A 24,750-nucleotide genomic window follows, 5' to 3' on the forward strand; every position below is an offset into this window, starting at 1 on the left:
AGCAAAAAGGGAGCCAATGCTGCCCCTTCCTCAGAGAAGCCCCCAGTTCGTGATCTAGGAAACCTCAGAACCACCAACTATAAACTAAATCAGGGAGAAGGAAAAAAGAGCCTCAGCCTCATGTATTAACTTACTCAGACACCCACTTTGAAGAGCTGGGCACAGAGCAGGTGAGAGCTACAGCAGCACAAAGGCTAGCCTTAAGGGCCAGGCCTGCAAGGAAATGTGGGCTATTTGAGCTGTTGGGAAGCAGAGCCACACTCAGACTCCCTGCTCTGGCTTTGGCCGCACTCAAGCGTGCATCAGTGTTTGAAAGAAAAGCGCTCTTCCCCAGGCTGCTGGGAACCTTCTTTTCTACTCTCTTGAAACCCCGTGTCATGGTTAAGACTCAGCAGCCATTCACCTTCCACTTTCCCCAGGGGTTCACTGGTGGGAAATTAGAGGGGAGAAGGAAGCAGGCTAGGTGGAGAGGCAGAGCTAAAATGCTCGAGCACTCACTATGTGCCAGGTGCTGTTCTAAACACTCTCGATTGACTGAAATCTTCACAAGAACCCTGTAAGGTAGGTCCTGCTATGAGTCCCATTTCACAGATGCAGGGATGGAAGCATAGGGAGGTTAGGCAGCTTGCCTAAGATCACACAGCTCAGAAGTGGCAGTCGGGATTTAAACCCCAGCAGCCTGGCTCCAGAGTCAGTGTTCCTAAACACAGTGTTATACTGCCTCTACTTCTTTTTCTACTTTTCATTTAAAGACAGCTGACAGCCCTAAGTAAGGAGAAAGGTTTTATCTTCTGTAATCCCACTCAGACAGAACACTCAGAGTGTGCCCAGGGGGAAAGATGGAAAAGAAAAGCTCTCAACCCAAGAAAACACTCTCCCAAGCAGAGTGATGGGATGGAAATCGAGAGCCCAGGACCTATGGGGTAGTAGTGAGTCACAGAGAAGCTGTTATACTGGGCGGTTAGTGGAAATCTCATTTGTAAAATGCAAAACTAAAAGGCAGTTTCTGGGTGGGATGGGATATGGAGGAAATGATCAAACTTGGAGCACAAAGGTCCCTTCTCCCCCTTCCCTCCAGGGAAATACAGGAGCTCTGAAAGGCAGGAAGCAAGTTATGGGCAGAAGGCAAAATACAATGAGTTAATGTGGGAAATCTCCAATCAGACAGGGTCGGTGGTTCCAGAGGCAAAGATTGCACGTCAGGCAAAATGAATGCCCTTCCTTGTCTTTATCACTAACACTTCATGTGGCAAGCCAGGGCACGCCAGAGGGTCAAAGGCCCAAGTGATAACACGAGGAGGCCCACTGCGTCTCAAGCAGAGTTCCCACCTGGGCCTGACTCTTGCATATAAATGCTCCTCTAGCTTAAAAAAATTGAGAAGCTTTTGTTTTGTTTCATTTTATTGAGTAGTCAAGACAAATCAATCTTGCTTTCTTTTGGTCAAGTTTTATGGCTATGAGTAAAGTCAGGATTATGAGTCAGGAAATCCCAACTCCTAAAATAGGGGAAAGAGACAGCAGTGCGATCAGTCTGACAGCCAGACCCAAAGGGGCTAGCCTGACCCGACCCTGTACTACCTGTTTCTGTGTTTCTCTCTCTGCCCCTTCCTGCCCCAAATGCTCCTCCTTTCCCCCCTCCTTCCCTTCCCCTGCCCCCTCCCCCACCCATACAAGCTATTCCATCAGTCAGCTGACTAGGTAACATCCAAAGCATTCTGATTGTCCTACCCCGTAAATGAAACTTATTTCTTTGAGATATTTTAGAAGAGACGAGTCAGCCCTTTCTTTGAATCTTGGCCCATGCCTTACAGGAGGCAGCATGGTCCTGTAGAGTCAGACCTTGATGGACTTCCCAACTTTATGCATGATAGTGGGCTTGACTTTCCTCACCTGTAAAAAGGGAAGGTTTCCTACTTCATAAAGTGCTTGGAGAAATGAAGGAAATAATATATGCCTAGCAGAAAGCTTTGTACACAAAAGGCATTCAATATATTTTAATAGCCTTTTATACAAGGGGTCAAAAATCACTTGGGCTCTACCTAGAAACCCAGAGCCTCATTTCTGAGATGGGTTACTTGGTATCTGGGTTATTTATCTCTGAAAACTAAATAGTGGTAGTAGGAGTAAAGGAAAAGTCCCTACCTCCTAGAGAAGGTGAAGGATCCAGAAAGAAACAGCAGGGGATGTCTTCCCTTCCCTGTGCACTTTTCTCTCCTTCCTGCAGGTGCAGACGTGGGATAGGGGTGGCTACAAAGGCAAAGGAGGAGTTTCCCTTTGTACTTTAGAGAGAGAAAGAAAAGTGTTAGCACTTTTAAGATGGGTTCTCATTCTCTCTCTCAATACCAAACACAGAGGTCAATGGATCAGAGCTCGGCAGAGGTATGAGGCACCAATGTGGGGACAGGGAAATTTTCTTCAAGTGAGCACAGTATGGTTAGGGAAGGGCATTTGTCACTTTGGTTCTTATCCTTCAAGCCATATGAAAAGCAACAATAGTAAGTCAGGACATCAGAGACGAAAGCATCTATAAGACTAACAAATGCAAACGCTTGACAAGGAAGAAAGCTTTATTGAAGCACACACACATTTCAGGGGGTGGAGAACAAAGGAGCAAGTGACAGTCCAGGATCCCAAGTTATGCCTTCCATTACAATATCAATCCACACCGAATAAACCTTTTTAAAGCACTCTTCCTTTCACTTCACACATACAACAGAAACTGCAGTGGCCACCTTCAATCCAGTAGCTTTATAGGAGAGTCCGCTAGCAGCCAACTCTACTGAAAGGGATTTCTTCTCCGGTACAGACTCCGTTTACAAATGACTTTGTGAAGATAAAACTGTGAGAATAAGAAGGTCAGTTTGGGACAGTGAGTTTCAGGAAATGAACCTTAGATCGCTAGACCCTTCTTAGAAAGGTCTCAACCCACCACACCCAGGTTACATCTAGGTCAACTTTAGGAAACAAGAGAAAAAATAGGAACTGAAACCACTTCAAGAAGGAAGTCAGAAAACCTGGGAGATTCTCTGAACACACTCTCTTGGACACTAACAGTGCCCGGCCTGGAGAAACACTGGACTGGTTTAGACCATACGTGGCCATTCTGGCTGACATAACAGTATGTAGACCCTATTCTGGGTGGTCACATATGGCAGACACAAACGCTAAGAAAAGTGTGGTACGTGAGAGTGAAGATGTCTTGTCTTTCATTAGAGAAATTAGGAGCTCTTTAACAACCGCTGTTATCAGTTTAAAATGCAAAGAATTCAGCATGGGCTGGGAGACACTCAGTCACTGGTCCTCAGGGACCACTGAGAAGCCCTTACTGGGCATGCCCATGACCCAGTCCAAAGGCCATTATCTAATTAAAGTGCTCTTCTAAAGCAGCTCTGTTATAAGGGTTCCCCAAAGGTCTAGGGAAGGTGTTCAGAACTGGAAGCAACTTAGACATTTTCTTAGCATTTCCAAGAAAACCATTTGACCCAAGCAAGGTGGAAACTGCTACAAGCAAGAAGAGTTAAAAGCCAAGTTCCAGAAATGTGTCAAGGTAGAAATGGAGTTAAAAGCATAAATTGGAGAAGAAACGATGGACCTACTCACCTCTCTCCCATCTTCTGTCTTCCACCCCATCTTCTGTAACCCACCCCTGCTTCCCAGAGCCTTGGCCTCAGACCAGGCACACCTTGAAACACAGACCAGTATGAGTGCCAAAGGCAGCCGGGGCTTCCTGGGGAAGGAGGAACCAGGATAGCAAGACAGGTGATAAAAAGTTGTTTTAAAAGATAAGTTAATTAAATCTCATAAAGATATAAGAAACATGGACTCTGAAAATATATAGTAGTTTATGCACAAATAAAAACATTGAAGAGACGCTTATTTTCGAGCCTGCTTTAAAAAGGGATAGAAGTCTACATCACTCTAGCCTAATGAGATTTGTAGAAATACACGTTTATACACACAGATATATCACACACACACACACACATACACACACACTAAATTATAAATCTTCACCCTTGGTTTCTTCGCTTCCTCTGACTTGCCCTAGACAGGGTTGGACCTGCAGAGAAGGATAGGGGCTCACAAGCCCAGCTTCTGCTTGGCCATCGAGGAACGGAGCTGCAGAGTCCCTTCTGCCCAAGACCCTGGGTACTGTCGCATCTTCTGCCATAGGCTTACTTCTTCCCCAGTCGAGTCCATCCAGTCCACCACTTCCCCATTACTGATCCCTAAGGAGAAACACCAGAGGAGGCTGAACAGGGACCCCATTCCTCAGTATACTGAGAAATATGGGTTATGCATTAAGGGTAGCACCCCATAAAAGACAGTGCGCTATGAAGATGGGCTGATGGGGACAGCGGTCTGAGAATGGCTCCCTGTTGATTTTGCACAGCTATTTCTGTGCTCTTGAGACTCCATCAAGAGACTTAAAGTTGATGAAATGAGACTCGAAACAGCACATGGTAGATCGAGACTTCTTATTCTAAGGCTGTTACAGCTATAGTCCTTCCGTTATTGCCAACTTGACAAGGGAAGGGAGGGGAGGGGGAGGGAGGGAGGAAAAGAGGGGGGAGAGGGAGGAAGGAAAGAGGGAAGGAAGAAAGGAGGGAGGGAGGAAGGAAGGAAGGAAGGAAGGAAGGAGGGAAGGAGGGAAGGAAGGAAGGAAGCTGAACACCTTTATTTTCTGGCTGTAGACTCCAGGCTTGAAGTTCAGATCATATGGGGCCTCATTTCTATTCTCTTGTATATTCATTCATTCGACAAACATTTATCAAGTGCCTACTGTGTACCAAGTACTCTTCCAGGCTCTGGAGATACAGTAGTGAAAAAAGCAGAAAAAGTCCTGCCCACAGGCAGCTTACATTTGAATAGAGAAGACAGAAAATACACAAGTAAATCAACAAGAGTATTCCAGATAGTGAGGTAAGTGTCAGGAAGCAAATAAGCAGGGTGATTTGTAGTGCCTAGATCAAGGCCTTGCTTAGATTAAGTGATCTGAGGGCCCCTCTGAGAAGGAGACATATAGTCAGGAGCTGAAGGACTGGAAGGAACCAGCCTTCCCAGACAGAGGGAGCATTAATTGCAGAGGTTATGAAGTGGGGAGAAGCTTGGTATACTTAGAGAACAGAAAGCAGGTCATTGTGTTTGGAGCATAGTGAGCAAGCAGTACTATATGATGGATCATAAAGGAACAGAGGGTCTAGATACAGGGGCCTATTGGCATGATGAGAACTTTGGATTGCTTTCTAAGTGCAGTAGGAGGCCCTGAAGGGTTTTAAGTAGGGGACTGACATGAACTGGCTTACATTTGTAAGAATATCATTCTAGATGCTTTGTGTTAAATGCTTTGTATGAATTATTAATATACAAGTAATATTTACAGCCATAGGAATGCAGAGACTGTAGAGAAAGAAAGGAGAATTCAAGACTAAGCCTTGAGAGCACCAATATTTAGAGTTTGGGTAGAGAATGAGGATGTCCCAAAGAAAAGTGTGGTGTCAAGAGAAGCAAAGTATTTCAAGAAAAAGGGAGTGGGCTTCCCTGGTGGTGCAGTGGTTGAGAGTCCGCCTGCCAAGGCAGGGGACACGGGTTCGTGCCCCGGTCCGGGAAGATACCACATGCCGCGGAGTGGCTAGGCCCATGAGCCGTGGCCGCTGAGCCTGCGCGTCCGGAGCCTGTGCTCCACAAAGGGAGAGGCCACAACAGTGAGAGGTCACAACAGTGAGAGGCCCGCGTATAGCCAAAAAAAAAAAAAAAAAAAAAAAGAAAAAAGAAAAAGGGAGTGATCAGCTATGCTAAACAGCATGAAAATTCTAGGATGATGAAAACAAAATTTTGGCATAAGCAGTTACTCAGTGGAGTGGTGGGACAGAAGTCAGATCACAGTGGATTGAAGACTAAAGGAGAGCTGAGGCCATGGAAACCACTCTTTTTAAGAAATCAGAGGGGAGATGTGGGGTCAAGGGAAGGTTTGTTTGTTTATTAAGACTGGAAATGCCAGAGTATATGTACTTTCTCCTCCAATAGGGAGGTAGAGAGAATAAAACTGATCAGACAGGAGAGATAGGAGATTCCTGAAGTAAGGTCACTGAGAAGGAGAGGGTGTGATCTAGAACACTTGGAAAGAGCTTGGCCCTTGCTAGGAAGGACCCTTCTTTCATGTAACAGGATGGAAGGTGGAATTCAGAGGTACAGATATATGTAGGTTTTTATATGTTTTTGGTGGGAAGATGATGGCATTCCTGGCAATCAGGGTCCCATTTTACCTGTACACATGAAAGTGCAGGAGCTCAGCCTCCCCCCAGCCCTGCACATAATAGGCCCTCAGTAAACACTGGCTGAATGTTAACTGAAAGAAGACAACTCCTGACATAGTGGAGCTGTGTAGGGAGGGGGATGGGTCTATTCAGAGTGAAATATCTAAGAGGCCTTGAAGACAGTGAGGGTGGGGGAGAGGCTCTCACCAGTGCCAACACCCAGCCTGACCCCGCCCAGGAAGTCATTGCTGGCCAGGGGCTCCCGGTCCCACACAGTCAGTTCCAGGCACATGTGTTGGAGATCTTCCAGCCTCACACCATTGTAGACAAATGTATGGTTGTAGTGGGGATTCAGGGTCTTCTTCATCACAGGAGTTTTACGCTTACTGGCCTTGTTCCTCATGGGAAGGAGGTATCTGGCAGAGGGTGCGGAGGAATCAACAGCCTACTCAAAGCTGGCAATATCTATCTAAATTCCCCTTTCCCCTCCCACAGGCCTAGCCCAGGAAGGTGAGTCAACACTCAGATCCGAGGACACACTCTCCCTCCTTTGAATCTGCTGAAGCATAGTTCCTACCACCTCCACTAGATCATTCACCCGATTCAATTCCTTTTACCTGGAGAGAAAATTAATACAATACTATTAGGGAGCTACTGTCTATACGCCATCAAAAATGGGTTTTGAATATTTGGTTCCACTTCTATTGGGCAAAGTCCTGTTTAATAAAAACAACAGTAATAAGCATAGGCATAGCCAGACATGATTTGCTAGAGAACTTAAGTCAGTAGGTTGAGCTGTAACTTGGGGAAAGCTGTCATTGCATAAATATTGTGGGGAACAAAGTCCTGAGTACCCAGGTCTTGACAGTCAGGGAACACAGATTTTTATTCAGGATTAATTAAGAGCATAAATCTATAACAAAGGAAAAGTCAGACCTAACTGTCTACCACCCTCCTTTTTGGAAATCAACACTATAGCCCAGCCCAAACTGAGCTCAGACCAGTGCCAACATGGTAGTGGAGGTTGCGCCATTACCTAATTGCAGGAACAAGTTGGTTGCTGGAGGTGGCAGGACACACAGGGATAATATCTACAGAGAAAGGTTAAATTGGGTTCCTCTCTTAACTCTCATGTCCTGAAACTGGTTAGTTTGGTGCTGGTCCAGGGACTCACCCCTTCACAAAGCTGTCTGAAGTCCCTCCTGATTTGGCGGCCGTCAGATTCTTGGCTTCTTTGATCCACACCTGGAGCTCTCCCCCTTCCCCACCTGTACCTGGAAGGGATGTCAGACATAGCAAGTGAGTTCTGGCACCTCCACATCTCTCTCAAGCTTTATCTACATAGCACTTCCTCTCCTTGTTCCTGAAGACAGCAACTTCTATGATAAGTGGACCACACCTGCCTTGTATTCTCAGTACCTAGCACAGTGCCTAACAGCGAGAAATAGGCGCTCAAGTCATAACAATAGCGACAAAGGCTTATTGAAAACTGGTTATGTGCCTGATTCAACATTAAGCATTTATTCCTCAAAACAACCATATGAGATATATACTATCATTCTCCTCATTTTACAGATGAGAAAATTGAGGCATAGAGAAATAAAGTTGCCTGATGTTTGCTGAATGTTGAAAAAAGGGAACTCCTCCACTTGTGTTCTGGATCCCATCCCCACGTCAACAAGACTCATCAGGCATCATCAATTTCAACCCCCACCTCCCATTTTTAATATCTCATTCTCTACTGGTCCCATCCTCTCAGTCTAAATATAGGCTAATCTCACCTCTGATTTTAAAAAATCCTTTTAAAAGTAAATTTCCCTTCAACCTTATCTCCTTTTCAAGCTGTCCTCCCTGGCTCTCCTTTCTTTCACCATCTATTATACTGGAAAAAAAGAGTCCACACTCACAGCCTCTACTTCTTTGCCTCATTCACTCAACCTAGTTTCTAGTGAAATCTGGCTTCTGCTTCCACTGATCCACTGAAAATGTAATCTAATGCCGATGAGCTGTGTCTTCTCATTGGGCCTGACATGCCAGTGGTATTTCAATACTGTTGACAACACGCGCTCCCTTCTTCAAGCTCTCTCCCGGCATTGCTCTCCCCTGATAAGCCTCCACCTCACACTGGCTTCTCTTCCCATCTTCATTCTTTAAAGTGTTCCCTCTGGTTCTATCCTTGCCTCTCTTCTCTAGTTATGCTGCACACCCTCCTTGGGGATCCCACTGACTTCCCCAAATCCTATAGATTAGACTTTGCTGCAGGTAACTTTTTAAGAACTTGGCTTCCCATTGCCAAAGAGTCAAGTTCAACTCCTTACCATTACATTCATGGCCCTTTTCAGCTAGGCTGCAGCCTCATCAACAATTCCAGCCCCACTTCCACATCTAGATACCATAACTCCAGCCCCACTCAACTAAGAAGTTCACTGCCTCACACTCACATACAACCCCCCATTTACCATGCCTTTTTCAAACCTTTGCTCATGTATCTCCTCTTCTGGTAATGCTCTTCTCATCCCATCCTCTTCCTTTTCTGCCTGGTAAAGTCTTAAGTCCAGTATCATCATTACTTCCTCTTTAAAACTCTCCCAAATATAACCAGACAGAATTCATCACTCCCTTATCTGTGTTCTTTTAGCAGATGACTGTCTTTCTTTCTAAAATAAACTGTGCAAGGGAGGGCAAATATCGTGTCTTATTCACCTACATATCCACAGTCACTAGCACAATGCCTGGTGTGTTGATTTACTCTTCCTCAGCCTTCAACTTCCTGTCCCTTATACTTATACACCACCCTTTCCAACCACCCTCTCTCAGTCCTGAAGTTTCTGTTCTGTTCTGACCTCTTAGTAGCCTGTCAGAGCTGGACCAAGACCAAGTTAGTTTAATGGCATCAAAAACAAAACAAAACAACAACGTAAAAACAAAAACAAAAGAATATACAGTGGTGAAAAGACAGCCTCTTCAATAAGTGGTGCTGGGAAAACTGGACAGGTACATGTAAAAGTATGAAATCAGAACACTCCCTAACACCATACACAAAAATAAACTCAAAATGGGTTAAAGACCTAAATGTAAGGGCAGACACTATCAAACTCTTAGAGGAAAACATAGGCAGAACACTCTATGACATAAATCACAGCAAGATCCTTTTTGACCCACCTCCTAGAGAAATGGAAATAAAAACAAAAATAAACAAATGGGACCTAATGAAACTTAAAAGCTTTTGCACAGCAAAGGATACCATAAACAAGACCAAAAGACAACCCTCAGAATGGGAGAAAATAGTTGCAAATGAAGCAAATGACAAAGGATTAAGATCCAAAATTTATAAGCAACTCATGCAGCTCAATAACAAAAAAACAAACAACCCAATCCAAAAATGGGCAGAAGAACTAAATAGACATTTCTCCAAAGAAGATATACAGATCGCCAACAAACACATGAAAGAATGCTCAACATCATTAATCATTAGAGAAATGCAAATCAAAACGACAATGAGATATCATCTCACACCGGTCAGATTGGCCATCATCAAAAACTCTAGAAACAATAAATGCTGGAGAGGGTGTGGAGAAAAGGGAACCCTCTTGCACTGCTGGTGGGAATAATGTAAATTGATACAGCCACTATGGAGAACAGTATGGAGTTTCCTTAAAAAACTACAAATAGAACTACCATACGAACCCGCAATCCCACTACCTGGCATATACCCTGAGAAAACCATAATTCAAAAAGAGTCATGTACCAAAATGTTCATTGCAGCTCTATTTACAATAGCCAGGACATGGGAGCAACCTAAGTGTCCATCATCAGATGAATGGATAAAGAAGATGTGGCACATATATACAATGGAATATTACTCAGCTATATAAAGAAATGAAACTGAGTTATTTGTAATGATGTGGATAGACCTGGAGTCTGTCATACAGAGTGAAGTAAGTCAGAAGGAGAAAAACAAATACCGTATGCTAACACATATATATGGAATCTAAGAAAAAAGAAATGTCATGAAGTGCCTAGGGGTAGAATGGGAATAAAACACAGACCTACTAGAGCATGGACTTGAGGATATGGGGAGGGGGAAGGGTAAGCTGTGACGAAGTGAGAGAGTGGCATGGACATATACAGACTACCAAACATAGGGTGGATAGCTAGTGGGAAGCAGCCACATGGAACAGGGAGATCGGCTAGGTGGTTTGTGACCACCTAGAGGGGTGGGATAGGGAGGGTGGGAGGGAAGGAGATGCAAGAGGGAAGAGATATGGGAACATATGTATATGTATAACTGATTCACTTTGTTGTAAAGCAGAAACTAACACACCATTGTAAAGCAATTATACTCCAATAAAGTTGTTAACAAAAAAAAAGGGGATCCAACTCTTGAGACATTCCCTTCTGGTTGAAAAACAGAAATGGCTTACTTAGTAAAGGAATCTTCCCTAGAAAATGATCCAGTGTGCATCGTAATCTGGTCTCTCCAATAGTGCTAGCCACTAGCCAGCACCACCTCGCACAGATCTTGTGCAGAAAACTAAGAGCTAAATCCAGGGCCCCAAAGAAAACTCACTCTTTTTCCGGTTACCTCCAACAGGGAGTTTGGAGGCTGGGATGTATTTCAATGAAACCACCAACTCGCCTTTGCGTGATGGCAAGCCAGTCGAGGACTCAGCACTGATCTGAAACACAGGGAAACCCAATAGGTCAAGCTGGGCTGTTCAGGAGTTGTTGAGACCTCTCACTGAGGAGATTCTAAAATTACCCCCAAGAACAGTTTCACAGCATAAAAGGATCCTTCTCCTTATGAATACCATCCACGATCCCTAGGCCATGGCAGCCACAGGATTCTAAGGCAGTTTCTTCCAAAGGAGCTTCAGAAGAACTAACAAAGAGTCTTCCGCAATGCCTACTATTTTGCTACTTTGGGGAGGATACCATTACTAGATTCCAAATACCCTCAAAGGTCTGCCAGCAAGGTTGCCATACAAACTGACAGGGGACTGACACCATGACGAAGAATCTTGCTACCAACATTGTTAGTGATAGCCCCAAAGTGGAAACAACCTAAATGTCAATCAATACAGGAAAGGTTAAATGAGTGATTTTAATGCCATAGTATGGCATATGGTATGCAATCATCAAAAAGGATGCAGTGAATCTCTACACACTGACGGAGAAAGATATCCAAGATGTACTGTTAAGTCAACAAGGCAAGATGCAGAAAAAGCATCCCACTTATATTAAAACATATTCATATTTGTATATGTAAATATGTATGTATGTAAATAATGATTATTATCATTATCACTCATATAGTACTTACTATGTGCCAGGTACTGTTATAGTATTTTAATTATATCATTTTGTTTAATCCTCAAGATAGTCCCAATGACAAGAGTACAATTATCCCCATTTTACAGATTATGAAACAGAGGAACAGAGAAGTTAAGTAACTTGACCAAGGTCACCCAGTAATTGGCAGAGCCAGGATTCAAATTCAGACAGACTGGTTCCAGAATCCATGGTTTTAAGTACTATACTACACTGCATAGAAAAACCCAGAAGCATACAGACATAATTAACACCTGTACCTTCCAAGGAGGGGAGTAGAATGGGGAAAGGAAAGAGGGCTTTCACTTTTTACTCTGTCTATATGTATAGTGTCTTTTTAATGAGAATGGCATGTATCACTTGTATGATTTTCAAAGATAAAAAGTCTTTTTTAAAAGAGAGCTTGCAAAGATTTGAGGGCTAGGTGAAACTCTGTTACAAGGATTTGAATATGCCACAATTTTTAATTTTACATTTGTTTAGGTTACTTTTGATTAATGACTGCCTCTACCACTAGAATCTAAATGCCAGGAGGACAGGAATCAAGCCTTTTTGTTGTTGTTCATCCTAGTATGCCCAACACTTAGCAATGTACCTGGCACATAGTAGGTGCTCCACAAATATTTCCTGAATGAATGCAAGAGTGAATGAGTGGATATCTGGGATGAGCAGCAAGTGGCCGTGGGCAGCAGGACTGCTTCACTCTACTGGTTCTCTCAGCGTGGCTCTGTCCCTTATGCCTTGGTACCCAGAGCATGAGCTGGTGCAGATCAGAGGTGCTCTTTCACTGCCCGTGTTCACTGGGGCTCCTCTAACCTAAGGCCTCAACTCTGAGCATGGCAATGCAAGGAAGGTATAATCCCCACTGGTTTGGAAAAATGTACCACATACCCAGAATGCACAGAAGTGTAGTGTATGGGAGAGACACAGAAGAATAGGGAGGTGGATGACAGGAAGAGAAAACTGAATGGGAGCAAACGGATCACTAGGGCAAAAAAAGAAAAATCAGAGACAATAAATGTAGAATGTTTTCAGTTAAAATAGATATGTAATACTGGAGTGGTCTTTTTGTTGTTTATAAAATGTCTACACAATTTATTAGTCTCTAGATTGTGAACTTCAGTGGACTCTTAAAAATTGGAGTTTAGCCTTAGCTGGAAATTGGCATAATTGGCGTATTAGTTTCAGTAGCATATTTTCATTCTGGCTCAAAATAATTGCAAAGAGCAAACAGCTCCATTTTAGTGCAGGTTTTTTTTTTTTATGTAAGACATTTTTTATTGGCAGTAGTTCATGATGGCTTACAGTGACATTTCCAATATAATTATATCAACTGTAGGCCCCAGAGAGAATATCTTACATGCCAAATGCTTCAGAAATTCTAAATTTCTAATAATATGCTATAGATTGGTGATAACTTCTTTCCTAGGGACATTTTTAATACGGTTACTATTTTTTGGAGGGCAGTAGCTATCAAAATACTGGATGTACATTTCCTTTGACTCAGCAGTTTCACCACCAGAAATTTCTACTACAGTTACACTCACAAAAGAAGACCAAGAACTATTATAGCATAGTTTTAATAGCAAAAAAAGAGGCAAACACGTTAAATACCCATTGGTGGGGGCACTGTAAATAAATTATAATATAGGTACATGAAGAATACTATCCAGCAGTTTAAATGAGATAAATCTGTAAGTGATGGCATAGAAAAATGTCCATGGTAAATAACAAATTGTTAAATGAAAAATCAAGATATATATACACAATGATAAGAGCCCATTTGCGTAAAAAGGAAAAATGTAAATCCATATGTATATATATCTGTGCTGCTTAATACAAAATTTCTATAAAGATATCCAAGTAGTTGATAACAGTAGTATTTCTAGGGAATGGAAATAACCTACTTTTCTTTTTATATACTTCCATGTTGTTTTAATTTTGAATCATGCACATAAATCCTTTTATACTTAATGTTCTTGATAAGCAATATATGTAGACCTGATAAAAAGTTCAAACGTTATAAAAGGGCATATAGAGAAAACTAAACCCTCCCACCTCAGTCTCTCTTCCTAGAGGCAGCCACTACTACTAGTTTCATGTCCATCTTTCCAAAGGCATTCTATGTAACATGTACTATTTTTAGCATTGAAAATGCTAGTGTAAAAAAGTTTTACAGAAGAACCTTGCCATTGAACAGTTCAGATAATCAAGGAGTCCTAACTCTGTTTTAGCATTTCATCTTAACCAGAGTGACAGTAACCTATTGAATGTCTTTTATGTGCCAGGCACTGATTGGTACTCTGTATATGATCCTGCAGAAGAGGAATATTATTATCATTTCCATTTTATAGGTGAAGGAACTAAGGCCCACAGAAGTTAGGTGACTTACCTAAGTTATCTTTTTCTTTTTTTTCTTAAATATTTATTTATTTATTTAGGCTGTGCTGGGTCTTAGTTGTGGCACTCGGGATCTTCACTGCAGCATGTGGGATCTTTTAGTTGCGGCATGTGGGATCTTTTAGTTGTGACATGCAGGCTCATAGTTGCAGCATGCAGACCCTTAGTTGCAGCAGGTAACCTCTTAGCTGCGGCATGCATGTGGGATCTAGTCCCCCGACCAGGATCGAACCCAGGCCCCATGAATTGGGAGCATGGAGTCTTACCCACTGGACCACCAGGGAAGTCCTGTAAGTTACCTTTAAGTTAGGTGATTTACCTAGCTGGTAAATCACAGGGCCTGGATTAAAATCCAGGTCTGCACTCAGATCCCAGGTACTATTATGCACACTGCCACACTCTCACCCGAGATGCCATCTCCAAAGTAAAACTGTCCCTGGCTTGTGTGACCAAGAGCACAGCAATTGGAACTCCGTGAATTGCTTTACTTCCTACTTCTTTAGTGAAAAGGGTAGTTTGGAAAACCAGTGCAGATTAGGATACACCCAAAAAGTTAGCTTGGAGAAGAGGTGCAAGTTAGGATGTTAGGATACACCCAGACTCTGGAAGATCAGGAGGCAAAGGTTGGCACACATATGAAAGACTTCAAAGGAAAACCATGGCTTCATCTTCGTCTGGCCTACACGGAAGTGATTACTCACACTCGCCATCCAAGTGCATCTGAAATTACTGTTAAACTCAGTAACCCCAGCAGGGTGCGCTAGAACTCCACAGACTGCATTCAAAACTGTCCCAGCAGAAGTCACTGCAGGCAATTCTACCTCAGATCCAAACTCTGTAAGGAGTTGTTAAAGCAGACTACCTTTCCATGTAAAGGGAGGCAATGATCCAGTTTTTTATCAAGCTTCCAGGAATCCATCTGGACCTCTGCCTCTCCAAGGAAAGTGTTTCTGCCAAAACGACCATGATGCCAAACCGAGAACTGCAAAGTTCTCTGGGCCAGGAGAGATTCTGGGATCTCATACTGTGAAAAGAAAGAAGCCCAAGATGATTAGTTCACGGTAATTCCTCAGAAAATGATTACTCCAAAATCTGAGCAACCATACTCAAAGTCCATAGTCCTGAATGTCAAATCACTTTAGTCCCTAAGCACTTTGAGTTTCCTCCCTCAAAGCCTCCACTTACCCCGTTTCACAAAAACCTACCATATTCCATCAGAGGACCTGGAACATGAATTTTTCCTTCAGTGGGGGAGAGAACACTGGAGTATTCCAAAAGAACTGCCAGGGAGACTCCTGATTGAAAATGACTCTTTAAAATGAGATTTGTGGCCACGTGGACCTCCAAATTCACAATAATCCAAGAAAGTCAGATCAGCTTTGTTCTCTTCTCTGGGAGGTCAGGACGTGAACAGATGCCCATAGTATATCCTCAAACACAGACATGGCCACTGAAAACCATGTCGACCACCCACATAGCAGAGGAATAGCTACAGCTTAGCACACAAGACAGAACAAATTCTCATACCCTCTCGGGCTCTAGATACTTACTTTAAGGATCTCATCATATAGCGGATTAATGGTGTCCCGCTTGATGCTGGTTTTTCTTTTTCCTTGGCGGGATTTGTCAGGCAGAAGATAAGTCTTCACATATCTAAAAACCAAGGAGAATACTGAGTAATTTGCTGTCTTTTTGGAAGCCCATTCCTTACTTTCTTCCTCTCCATATACATATGCCATGATGAAATGAAAATGTCACATCGAGCCCTCTTAGACCTGCCATTCTTGCATTTTCCCAATCCTGGTCCTTTTCCCACATTTCCCCTAACCACTCTCAATCACACCTCCCTGTCTGCCCAGGAAGTGAGAGCCTCGGTTCAAGGGTGCCCAGAGAGACGCTGGGGTCTGATCATCTCCAAGCACCGCACAGGGTCCAGAAGCACTCACGGGTTCGAGCGCTTCTTGGCTTCGTCAGCATAGGCCAGATGGTGGCACTCCTTCACGTGAATGACCAGAGCCTGTGTTTGCTGCTCATACTTCAGGGAAAAGGAAATCTTGCCAGTCACAAAGATGTTCCCGAAATCACCAGCTTCGCTATAAATGCTCATCATGCTGCCAATCGTACTCTGAAGATAAAGCACCCACATGGCAGATGGTAACTAGACTTACCATGGTGATCGTTTTGAAATTTACAGAAATATCAAATCATTATGTTGTGTAACAGGAACGAACATAGTGTTGTAGGTCAATTATACTTCTAACACAAACAAACAAACAAAACTCAGAAAAAGAGATCAGATTTGTGGTTATAAGAGGCAAGGGGTCAGGAGAGAAGGAATTGTATGAAAGTGGTCAAAAGGTATGAACTTCCAGTTATAGGATAAATAAGTACTAGGGATATAATGTGTAACATGATAAATACAATTATCACTGCTGTGTGTTATATATGAAAGTTGTTAAGAGAGTAAATACTAAGAGTCCTCATCACAAGGAAAAAATTTTTTTCTATTTCTTTCATTTTGTATCTATATAAGATGATGGATGTTCACTAAACTTATTGCAGTAACCTTTTCATGATATATGTAAGTCAAATCATTATGCTGTATACCTTAAACCTATACAGTGCTGTATGTCAGTTATATCTCAATAAAATGGGAAGAAAAAAACAAACAGGGACTTCCCTGGTGGTCCAGTGGTTAAGACTCCGTGCTTTCAATGCAGAGGGCATGGGTTCAATCCCTGGTGGGAGAACTAAGATCCTATATGCTGTGTGGCGTGGCAAAAACCAAAACAAAACAAAACAAAAAACCAACCAAACAAAAAAAGATAAAGCACCCACAAACATCTGGCGAAGGCACACTCCCCCTGCCACATTGCTAACATTTTCCCTCATGAGAAAGCCACAGTCAATGAAGAAAACAAAAGCCCCCTGCAACCAATCAGCCAGTACTGCCAGTCGTCTTGCACCCAGAGTATAAGAGACATCTAAGAGCACACAAACAACTGCTCAGGTTCATCGATCAGCTCATGGCTCACCTAGGCTCCAAGCTGCTCTTCTCCCCTCTTTTTACACATTTTATTGTTAATTTTCAACTGCCCCAGAAGGTGGGCAAGAAGTAGAGGTAAGACACAGCTCAGTCCAATTTTGGTGTATGTTATATATATGCTACAATGCTGGCTAGAAGGGGTCAGTTACTAATTAAAACAAGGGGCCTTAATTATCTGTGAGTTTCTTTTATCCACCTTATGTCTCTCAAGACCTATAGAGAAAAGTGATTGCATCAGAATTGGGGGGAAAACCCCAACAGAGGTGAAAAGATACCTTCCTCTCGGGTAATAATTGACTCTGCAAGCCCACCGTTCTCGTCCTATGTGTGAGTGGGACCATCTAATCACCCTGCTTTCTGATTCTGTTTCCCCTAAACATCAATCTTCACACTTATGACAGAACTAGGCCCTGATTCTTAAATGTCCCTTTAACTTCATGATTCTGATTGATGCTGTTGTTCCTTAATCATATCCGGATTCCAATTAACCCTGCCAAGGCCCTTCTCATGGCACTCACTGCCCTTGAATGTGAGACTTGGTACATACTCTGATGAAGAAACCTGATCTTGCTCACTTCATGGCCTGGGTACCTTTTTAAGGGAGAAGTTATGGGTTACTGTTCACAAAGCTATGATGAACATCTCTAGCTCTAACTACCTGATGTAAGAATCTCCAGGGCAGAGGCTAAGAAAGCCACCTAACTGTGCACTAAGCAACTATGGTCTAAACTGAGGAAAGGAACAAACAAATGCATCTCACTTACCTAGAAAGAGTGACCAGGAGAATTTCCCCAGGTCCTGATCCTGCTCTAGGGAGGCACTTCCATCCTTCCTGGTATCCCAACATGTCCATAGCCACAGAACTAATAGAACTTACCATGGAAGAGCCACTTCGCATGCTGCTTCTGGCTAGCTTCTGACGATGCAACTTCACCAGGTGGTCAATGTCTTCTTCTTCTTCCTCTTCCTCTTCCTTGAAAAATAAATATAGATTCAGAGTTAATAAAAATAAGAAAAAGTTCAAAGATGAATATCCTTCCTTTAGTAGGGGCCATAATTGTTGATGAGCTCTGAGGTGTCATATGCACACGTACATACTTATCTTTATGTTTCCCCATTTCAGGCTTCCAAACTATATTCCAACTACCCTTCTCAAATCACAAAATAATAAGATAAGAATATCTCTTTCTCATTTGACTGCCCCAACCCAGCCATCTCTTTACATTATATTCAAGATAAGTATTTATTTGAGCCCCCAACCATATATCAAGCAATGTTTAGAAAATAAAAGAGACAGTGAAAGATAGTCTTTTTCTTTAAGCAATTCAGCAACCAGATTTACTTTAGAAATTGAGGGGGAAATCAAGATTCATGTTACATTTTCCTAAAGAATTAAACAGGTGAATTGAGAGTACCAGGCAGTAAAGTCAACTTTAGATACATAAAATTTCATATAGTGACCAAGTGAAATACAAGGGTACTTACCATATCCACACTGAGACCTGGGATAGATTTGCTTCTGTCTCCCAAGGAGCCACTTTCATGCCCCACATCTTCCGGGCGAAGATCAATCACAGATTTAGTGTACTCTGAGTGTAAGGCCGAAAACCAAATCAAAAGAAACCTACTCTTCTCCATACGAATAACCCACCAAGTACTCAGAACTTCAATCTCAAAAGGCCATGAAGGGAAACCAGCTACCTGAAGGCCTGAGGATTTTTCTGGTGTTCTTCTTGAATATCATTTCACCCTCGTCCACAGATACCACATTTTGACCCCCAGGCTGAGCTTCCTAGGAAGAGATAAGGGCAAGGAAATGGAAAAAGACAGTTGAGTAGGTGGAAGAGTGGAGTAAGGAAGAAGGCTCAGATTTTCACTAAACTATGACAAACTTAAAGATTAATTTAATCTTAGGACTTTAACTTAATCCTAGGAAATTGTACAAAACCTATCTTCTCACATGTTTCAACCAAAACCTTAGAAAATGCTCCCAAGGGAATCTGAACTAAAATTTGTTTGTTTGAACTCTTGATTTAAATTCTTCCTGAGGAAGGGAAAAGAAAGAGATACATACACAAAGACAGACAAAAGAGAGACAGAGATCGACCAACCAATAAATAAAGCTTACCTTTTCTACTTGAGATTTGGGGGCAGACATCTTCTTCCATTCTGGAAAGAGGCCAAATTTATCCAGAGAGTCTCTCCTGGAGGCAGATACAGAAGCTATAATAAAATCACCTTCTCCCCTTCCCCTTCTGTCTAGGGACCCAAGCTCTATGGAAAGAGAGCCACTGGCTTGAGGCCACTGCAGTAACCAAATCCAGAAGGTAAACTTCACATCTGATTTACTTTGAAGGCATGCAGACGATTAGATAAGCAACTCTGTACAAACACAAACACTCACACCCCCATGCCTAAGGGATAGCAGCATCCGTTGCTGCTGGTCCAGGAAGACTCCTCCAAGGTGCAGCAGCCTGTGGAAGTTAGCATGTTCCAGAAGGCTGTGCTCAGAGCCAACAGTAGAAGTGCTACTGGAAGACTTGTGGCAACGTCAGAGAAAATACTTCATTTGCCTTGCCGAGGACAGAAGTCAGGAACACTGAAGGCAGCGGATTCCCGCACCCTGGCGCTAGAGAACGAAATGCGAGCTCGGCTGAGCAGAGCAGCAGGGACTGGGGGCATCTCACCTGGACGTGCTATCCGAGTCAGCCATGTAGCTATCCAGACTCTCACTCTCAGCCTCCAGGGCACTCTTTCCACTTTTCAGCTTGGGGACTTCAAATGGCACACTAGAATAAAAACCAAGAGCCAACTGGGCTCTCTTGCCGGGAGGCAGGCTTCCTTCCAACCTTTCACAATGGTAGCCTAAGTGATCTTTCTAAGAGCTGAGTATGCTTTTAAAACTGCTCAGTGGTTCCCCATTGCTCTTGGGATTGAGTTCAAACTCCTTAGCATGGCAAGAAAATCCTTATGAGTTGACCCCTGCTCACGTCTGCAGACTCATCTTTCACCCTCCACCTCTCCTTATACTTTACATTCCAGAATGATGAAGCTCTTTTGGTTCCTGAATGTGCCAAAGCTGTTCTTCTTCCCTCTTTTCTCTTCCTGGGATGGCCACAATGGCCATTTTTCTTGTTTACTTGAAACTTCTGGCTAAATCTATTGCTTCTTCTGGTCTCTCCTTATATGTCAGTTCCTGGAGATCTCTCTGACCATGCCCCCACCCCAAGTCTGGATTAGTAACCTTCCTATATGCTCCTAAAGCACCCTGATGCTTTAGTAGCAGTCATCATATGCGTAACTTTTTATGTCTTTTATAGAAATTAATTTGTTCAATAATTTAAACAAATGATTTTTTTAATGTCTTTCTCCTCCATTAGAGTAAGTTCCAGGAGATCAGTGACCACATATTTTGTTCACTGCTGCGTTCCCAATGCCTAGAAGAAAGACTAGCATAGAGTGGGCACTCAATTATTTTTTGACTGAATTTTTGACTAAATGCCCTCAGTGGGGCATAAAGTGTATACATAAATAAACAGTATGCTTTGAAGATATTATTCAGAAGACCAGAATTCCTTTTCAGCTTAATGAAGGATGACCCTGGGCACTTAAAACAGCAGTCCTCATCTCTAAAGGGAAGGACACAATTACTGGACCCCTTACCTCAAGGAATTTGTGAGAACACGAAAAGGAAAAAAAATCATTCTTCCTGAAGTGTCTCAAGTAATTTCACTTGGCCTCCAGGACACCATACTCTCCTGGTCCTCTGACCTCACTGGCTGTTCCTTCTCAATCTCCTTTGCTGGTCTCTCCTCACCTCCTAGACCTCTAATCTTTGGATTGTGTCCACGCTTATTCCTTGGGCTTCTTCTCTTCACTATCTAGAATTATCCCTAAATGATCTCATCTAGTCTCATGGCTTTAAATATGCTCTATAAACTAACAATTCCCAAATTTCTCTCTTACTCAAACACCAGACTTCTATTTCCAACATCCTACTTGACATCTCTGCTGGGATGTCTCAAACACAGCAAGTCCAAAACCAAAGCCCTAATCCTCCCCCAAACCTGCTCTTCCCTCAATTTCATCAAATGGAAACTCTGCCCTTTCATTTCTCAGGTCAAAAATCTTAAGAATCACCCTCGACTCTGCTCGTTCTCTCAAAATACATATCCAATGCGTTAGCAAATCCTCTTGGCTCTATCTTCAAAGTATATCTAGAATATGACCAGTTCTCTCCCCCTCCACTGCCATTACTCTGGTCTAAACCACCATCACCTAGCTCCTGGATGGTTGCAGTAGCCTCTTAACTGAACTCCCTACTTCTGCCCTTGTCCTCATACAATCTATCCTCAACACAGCAGCCAAAATGAGTTTTAAAAATATAAATCCAGGGAATTCCCTGGTGGTCCAGTGGTTAGGACTCTGCGCTTCCACTGCCGGGGGCTTGGGTTCAAACCCTGGTCAGGGAACTAAGATCCTGCAAGCCTCGCAATGCAGCCAAACATCAATCAATCATATATATATATATATATATATATATATATATATATATATATATATATATATATATCCCCAATACAGAATTACCACACAACCCAGCAATTCCACTCATAGGTGTCTACCCAAGAGAACTGAAAACACGTGTCCACACAATAACTTGTACACAAATGTTCATAGCAGCATTATTCACAATAGCTAACAGGTGGAAACAGTCCAAATGTCCATCAACAGATGAACAGATAAAGGAAATGTGGTACAGCCATATAATGAAATATTATTGACAATAAAAAGGAATGAAGTTCTGACACATGCTACAACATGGATGAACCTTGAAAATATTATGCTAAGTGAAATGCCAAACACAAATGGCCACATTCTGTATGATTCCATTTACAGGAAATGTCCAGAATAGGCAAATCCATAGAGACAGAAAGCAGATTAGGGGCTGAGGGAACTGGAGAGTGACTGCTTAATGGGCACAGGGTTTCTTTTTGGAGTGATGAAAATGTTCTGAAATTAGACAGTAGTGATGGTTGTACAACATTCTGAAAGTACTAAAAGCTACTGAATTGTATACTTTAAAACTGTTAAAATGATTAATCTCATGTTATGTAAATTTTACCCCAATTTAAAAAGAGAAAAAATAATATCCTGTCACTCAGAGCCCCTCCTTCTCACTCGGAGTAAAAGACAGAGTCCTTACAGGTGCCAACAATATCTTACATGATCTGCTTCTCACCTCACCTCTGTCTTTATCTCCTACCCTCCCTACTTGTTCACCAGTTCCAGATGACTCACACGTGCCAAACACAAACTCACCTTAGGGTCTTTATACCTGCTGCTTTCTCTGCCTAGAAAGTATCTCTTTCCCCCAGATACTCTAAGGGTTTGTGCCTCTTTGCTTCCTGTCTTCTCTCAAATGTCATCTTATTATTAAGACTTTTCCCCTGCTGGCCTAGATAAAACAGCTTATATACACATATGCTTTCCTGGCACTCCCTCCCTTTTCTCCATAGCGCCTGTCAACATCTGATATACAATATATTTACTTGATTATTCCCTTATTGTCTGTGCCCCCCACTCCCAAATCTAAGCTCCTCAAGGAATGGACTTTGTTGTCTTCACCAGTGTATCCCACTGCCTAAAACAGTGCCTGGAAAATAGTAGGCATTCATAGACATTTATCAAACAAATGAAGGAACTAATAACAAATGAGCAAAGAATGAAGTAACCAAAATGTATAACGTCTTAGGCAGTAGAGACTAAACTTTCCAAGTTAACATAACATGATGTTTGAGATAGCTTTATGAAAACAGACAGCTGGGGTTGAAATCCTAAGGCATGCCAGAGGTGAAACAGCGGTCATTTCTTGAGAGATGCATTAGCTTTATAGGTGAAGACACAGCAGGGAGTTTGACTTCATTTTTACTTTAGAACCATTCTTTTTCCCCATTTGCTGCAAAGAATAAAGAACCTAAAGCAGAACCATTCCTCTAGAGAGGTGGTTTAATAATGGCCCATGGAGAGTGTTTCTGCTTGTATTTTTTCCTAAAGATTAATACGTACTGATCCAAAGCTGATACAAACCACCGTAGGGCAAAAAAGCAATTATTTGACATCTGTGCAGTAGAAAAATAGACTAAGAGACGGGAGTCCTGGGCTCTAACTATCTGTATGATCTCAGGTAAATCACTTATCCTGCTTTCTTTTCTGTAAAAATAAGGGGGTTGAATTAGATTACCTCTGAGGCTCCATAATTTTATGGAAAAGATCATTTATGGCCACTTAATCTGTTTCCACGTTTAGGATAAATAAGAGTCTTCTGAGCCCAATGAGACAAGAGGTCATAGACAGCCAGAAGCAATGGGCTTCAGAAATTACATTCTGACCAATGATGCCAGATGTGTTAATCAGGTCCAGGAAATAAAAAACAACCTTATCCGCAAAGGAAAAAAGGGGGCCTCATCACCTAAAACAGATGAGTCACCCACCCAAGGCTGTGTGGATAAAATCACAGTACATATATACAATGAAACACCATACAGAGAGCAAAAAGAATGAGGCAGACCCTTGGTGCTGACATGGAAAGATGTCAATGTTATATTTTTCTGTCATTTTTTCCCATTTGCACCTTGAGTTATAACTGACATAAATAAACTGCACGTTTAAGTGTGCAGTTTGATGAGTTTTGACATATGTATACATTAGTGAAAGCATCACCACAATTAAGCTATCGAACATATCTATCACTCCCCAAAGTTTCCTTCTGCCCCTTTATAATGCACCTCTCCCTCCTCACCCCATCTCCAAGTAAGTGCTGATCTGCTGTCACTGAAATTTAGCTTGCTTTTTCTAGAATTTTACATAAACAGAATCATACAGTATGTCCTCTTTTTTGTTTGGCTTCTTTCACTCAGCGTGATTATTTTGAGATTCATCCATGTTGTTGCATGTATCAGTGGTACATTCCTTTCCACTGCTGAGTAGTATTCCACTGTATAAACAAAGCACAGTTTATCCCTTCACCTGTTGATAGACACTGGGGTTGTCTCTAGGTTTTGGTGATCACACATAAAGCCACTATGAACAGTCATGTACAAGTCTTTGTATGGATATATTCTTTCATTTTTTTTCTAATACAGTTTTTAACACCTTTATTGGAGTATAATTGCTTTACAATGGTGTGTGAGTTTCTGCTTTATAAAAAAGTGAATCAGCTATACATATACATATATCCCCATATACTCTCCCTCTTGTGTCTCCCTCCCACCCTCCCTATCCCACCCCTCTAGGTGGTCACAAAGCACCGAGCTACCCTCCCTGTGCCATGCGGCTGCTTCCCACTAGCTATCAGTTTTACATTTGGTAGTGTATATATGTCCATGCCACTTTCTCACTTTGTCCCAGCTTACCCTTCCCCCTCCCCGTGTCCTCAAATCCATTCTCTACATCTGTATCTTTATTCCTGTCCTGCCCCTAGGTTCTTCAAAACCTTTTTTTTCTTTTAGATTCCATATATATGTGTTAGCGTATGGTATTTGTTTTTCTCTTTCTGACTTGCTTCACTCTGTATGACAGACTCTAGGCCCATCCACCTCACCACAAATAACTCAATCACGTTTCTTTTTATGGCTGAGTAATATTCCATTGTATATATGTGACACATCTTCTTTATCTATTCATCTCTTGATGGACACTTAGGTTGCTTCCATG

At 42.3% G+C, this 24,750-nt stretch overlaps 2 protein-coding genes across 5 annotated transcripts in view; one reads left to right on the forward strand and one right to left on the reverse strand.

The window, feature by feature from the left end:
• Positions 1 to 10,939, forward strand: part of SRPX2 (sushi repeat containing protein X-linked 2) — a 35,143-nt gene extending 24,204 nt beyond the window's left edge. For 2 of the 4 annotated variants that reach the window (XM_024129460.3, XM_024129459.3), the window contains one exon: positions 7,833 to 9,672. The gene's annotated coding sequence lies outside the window, so the exon portion shown is untranslated. Of the gene's footprint in view, positions 1 to 6,752; positions 7,425 to 7,832; positions 9,673 to 10,851 lie in introns of those variants that run through there. The other 2 variants (XM_024129462.1, XM_055081620.1) reach the window with 2 other exon arrangements.
• Positions 2,550 to 24,750, reverse strand: part of SYTL4 (synaptotagmin like 4) — a 71,625-nt gene continuing 49,424 nt past the window's right edge. Inside the window, exons 6-17 of the mRNA XM_024129465.2 lie at positions 19,722 to 19,823; positions 19,163 to 19,238; positions 18,736 to 18,826; positions 18,520 to 18,623; positions 17,912 to 18,007; positions 15,935 to 16,113; positions 15,539 to 15,641; positions 14,851 to 15,012; positions 10,828 to 10,936; positions 7,432 to 7,531; positions 6,465 to 6,673; positions 2,550 to 4,229 (exon numbers count right to left, since the gene is read on the reverse strand). Of these exons, the coding sequence (XP_023985233.1) occupies positions 4,081 to 4,229; positions 6,465 to 6,673; positions 7,432 to 7,531; positions 10,828 to 10,936; positions 14,851 to 15,012; positions 15,539 to 15,641; positions 15,935 to 16,113; positions 17,912 to 18,007; positions 18,520 to 18,623; positions 18,736 to 18,826; positions 19,163 to 19,238; positions 19,722 to 19,823 (1,480 nt within the window). The 3' untranslated portion in view covers positions 2,550 to 4,080. The remainder of the gene's footprint in view (positions 4,230 to 6,464; positions 6,674 to 7,431; positions 7,532 to 10,827; positions 10,937 to 14,850; positions 15,013 to 15,538; positions 15,642 to 15,934; positions 16,114 to 17,911; positions 18,008 to 18,519; positions 18,624 to 18,735; positions 18,827 to 19,162; positions 19,239 to 19,721; positions 19,824 to 24,750) is intronic.

The sequence above is a fragment of the Physeter macrocephalus genome, chromosome 21 (assembly GCF_002837175.3).
Source record: "Physeter macrocephalus isolate SW-GA chromosome 21, ASM283717v5, whole genome shotgun sequence".
Lineage (NCBI taxonomy): Eukaryota > Metazoa > Chordata > Mammalia > Artiodactyla > Physeteridae > Physeter > Physeter macrocephalus.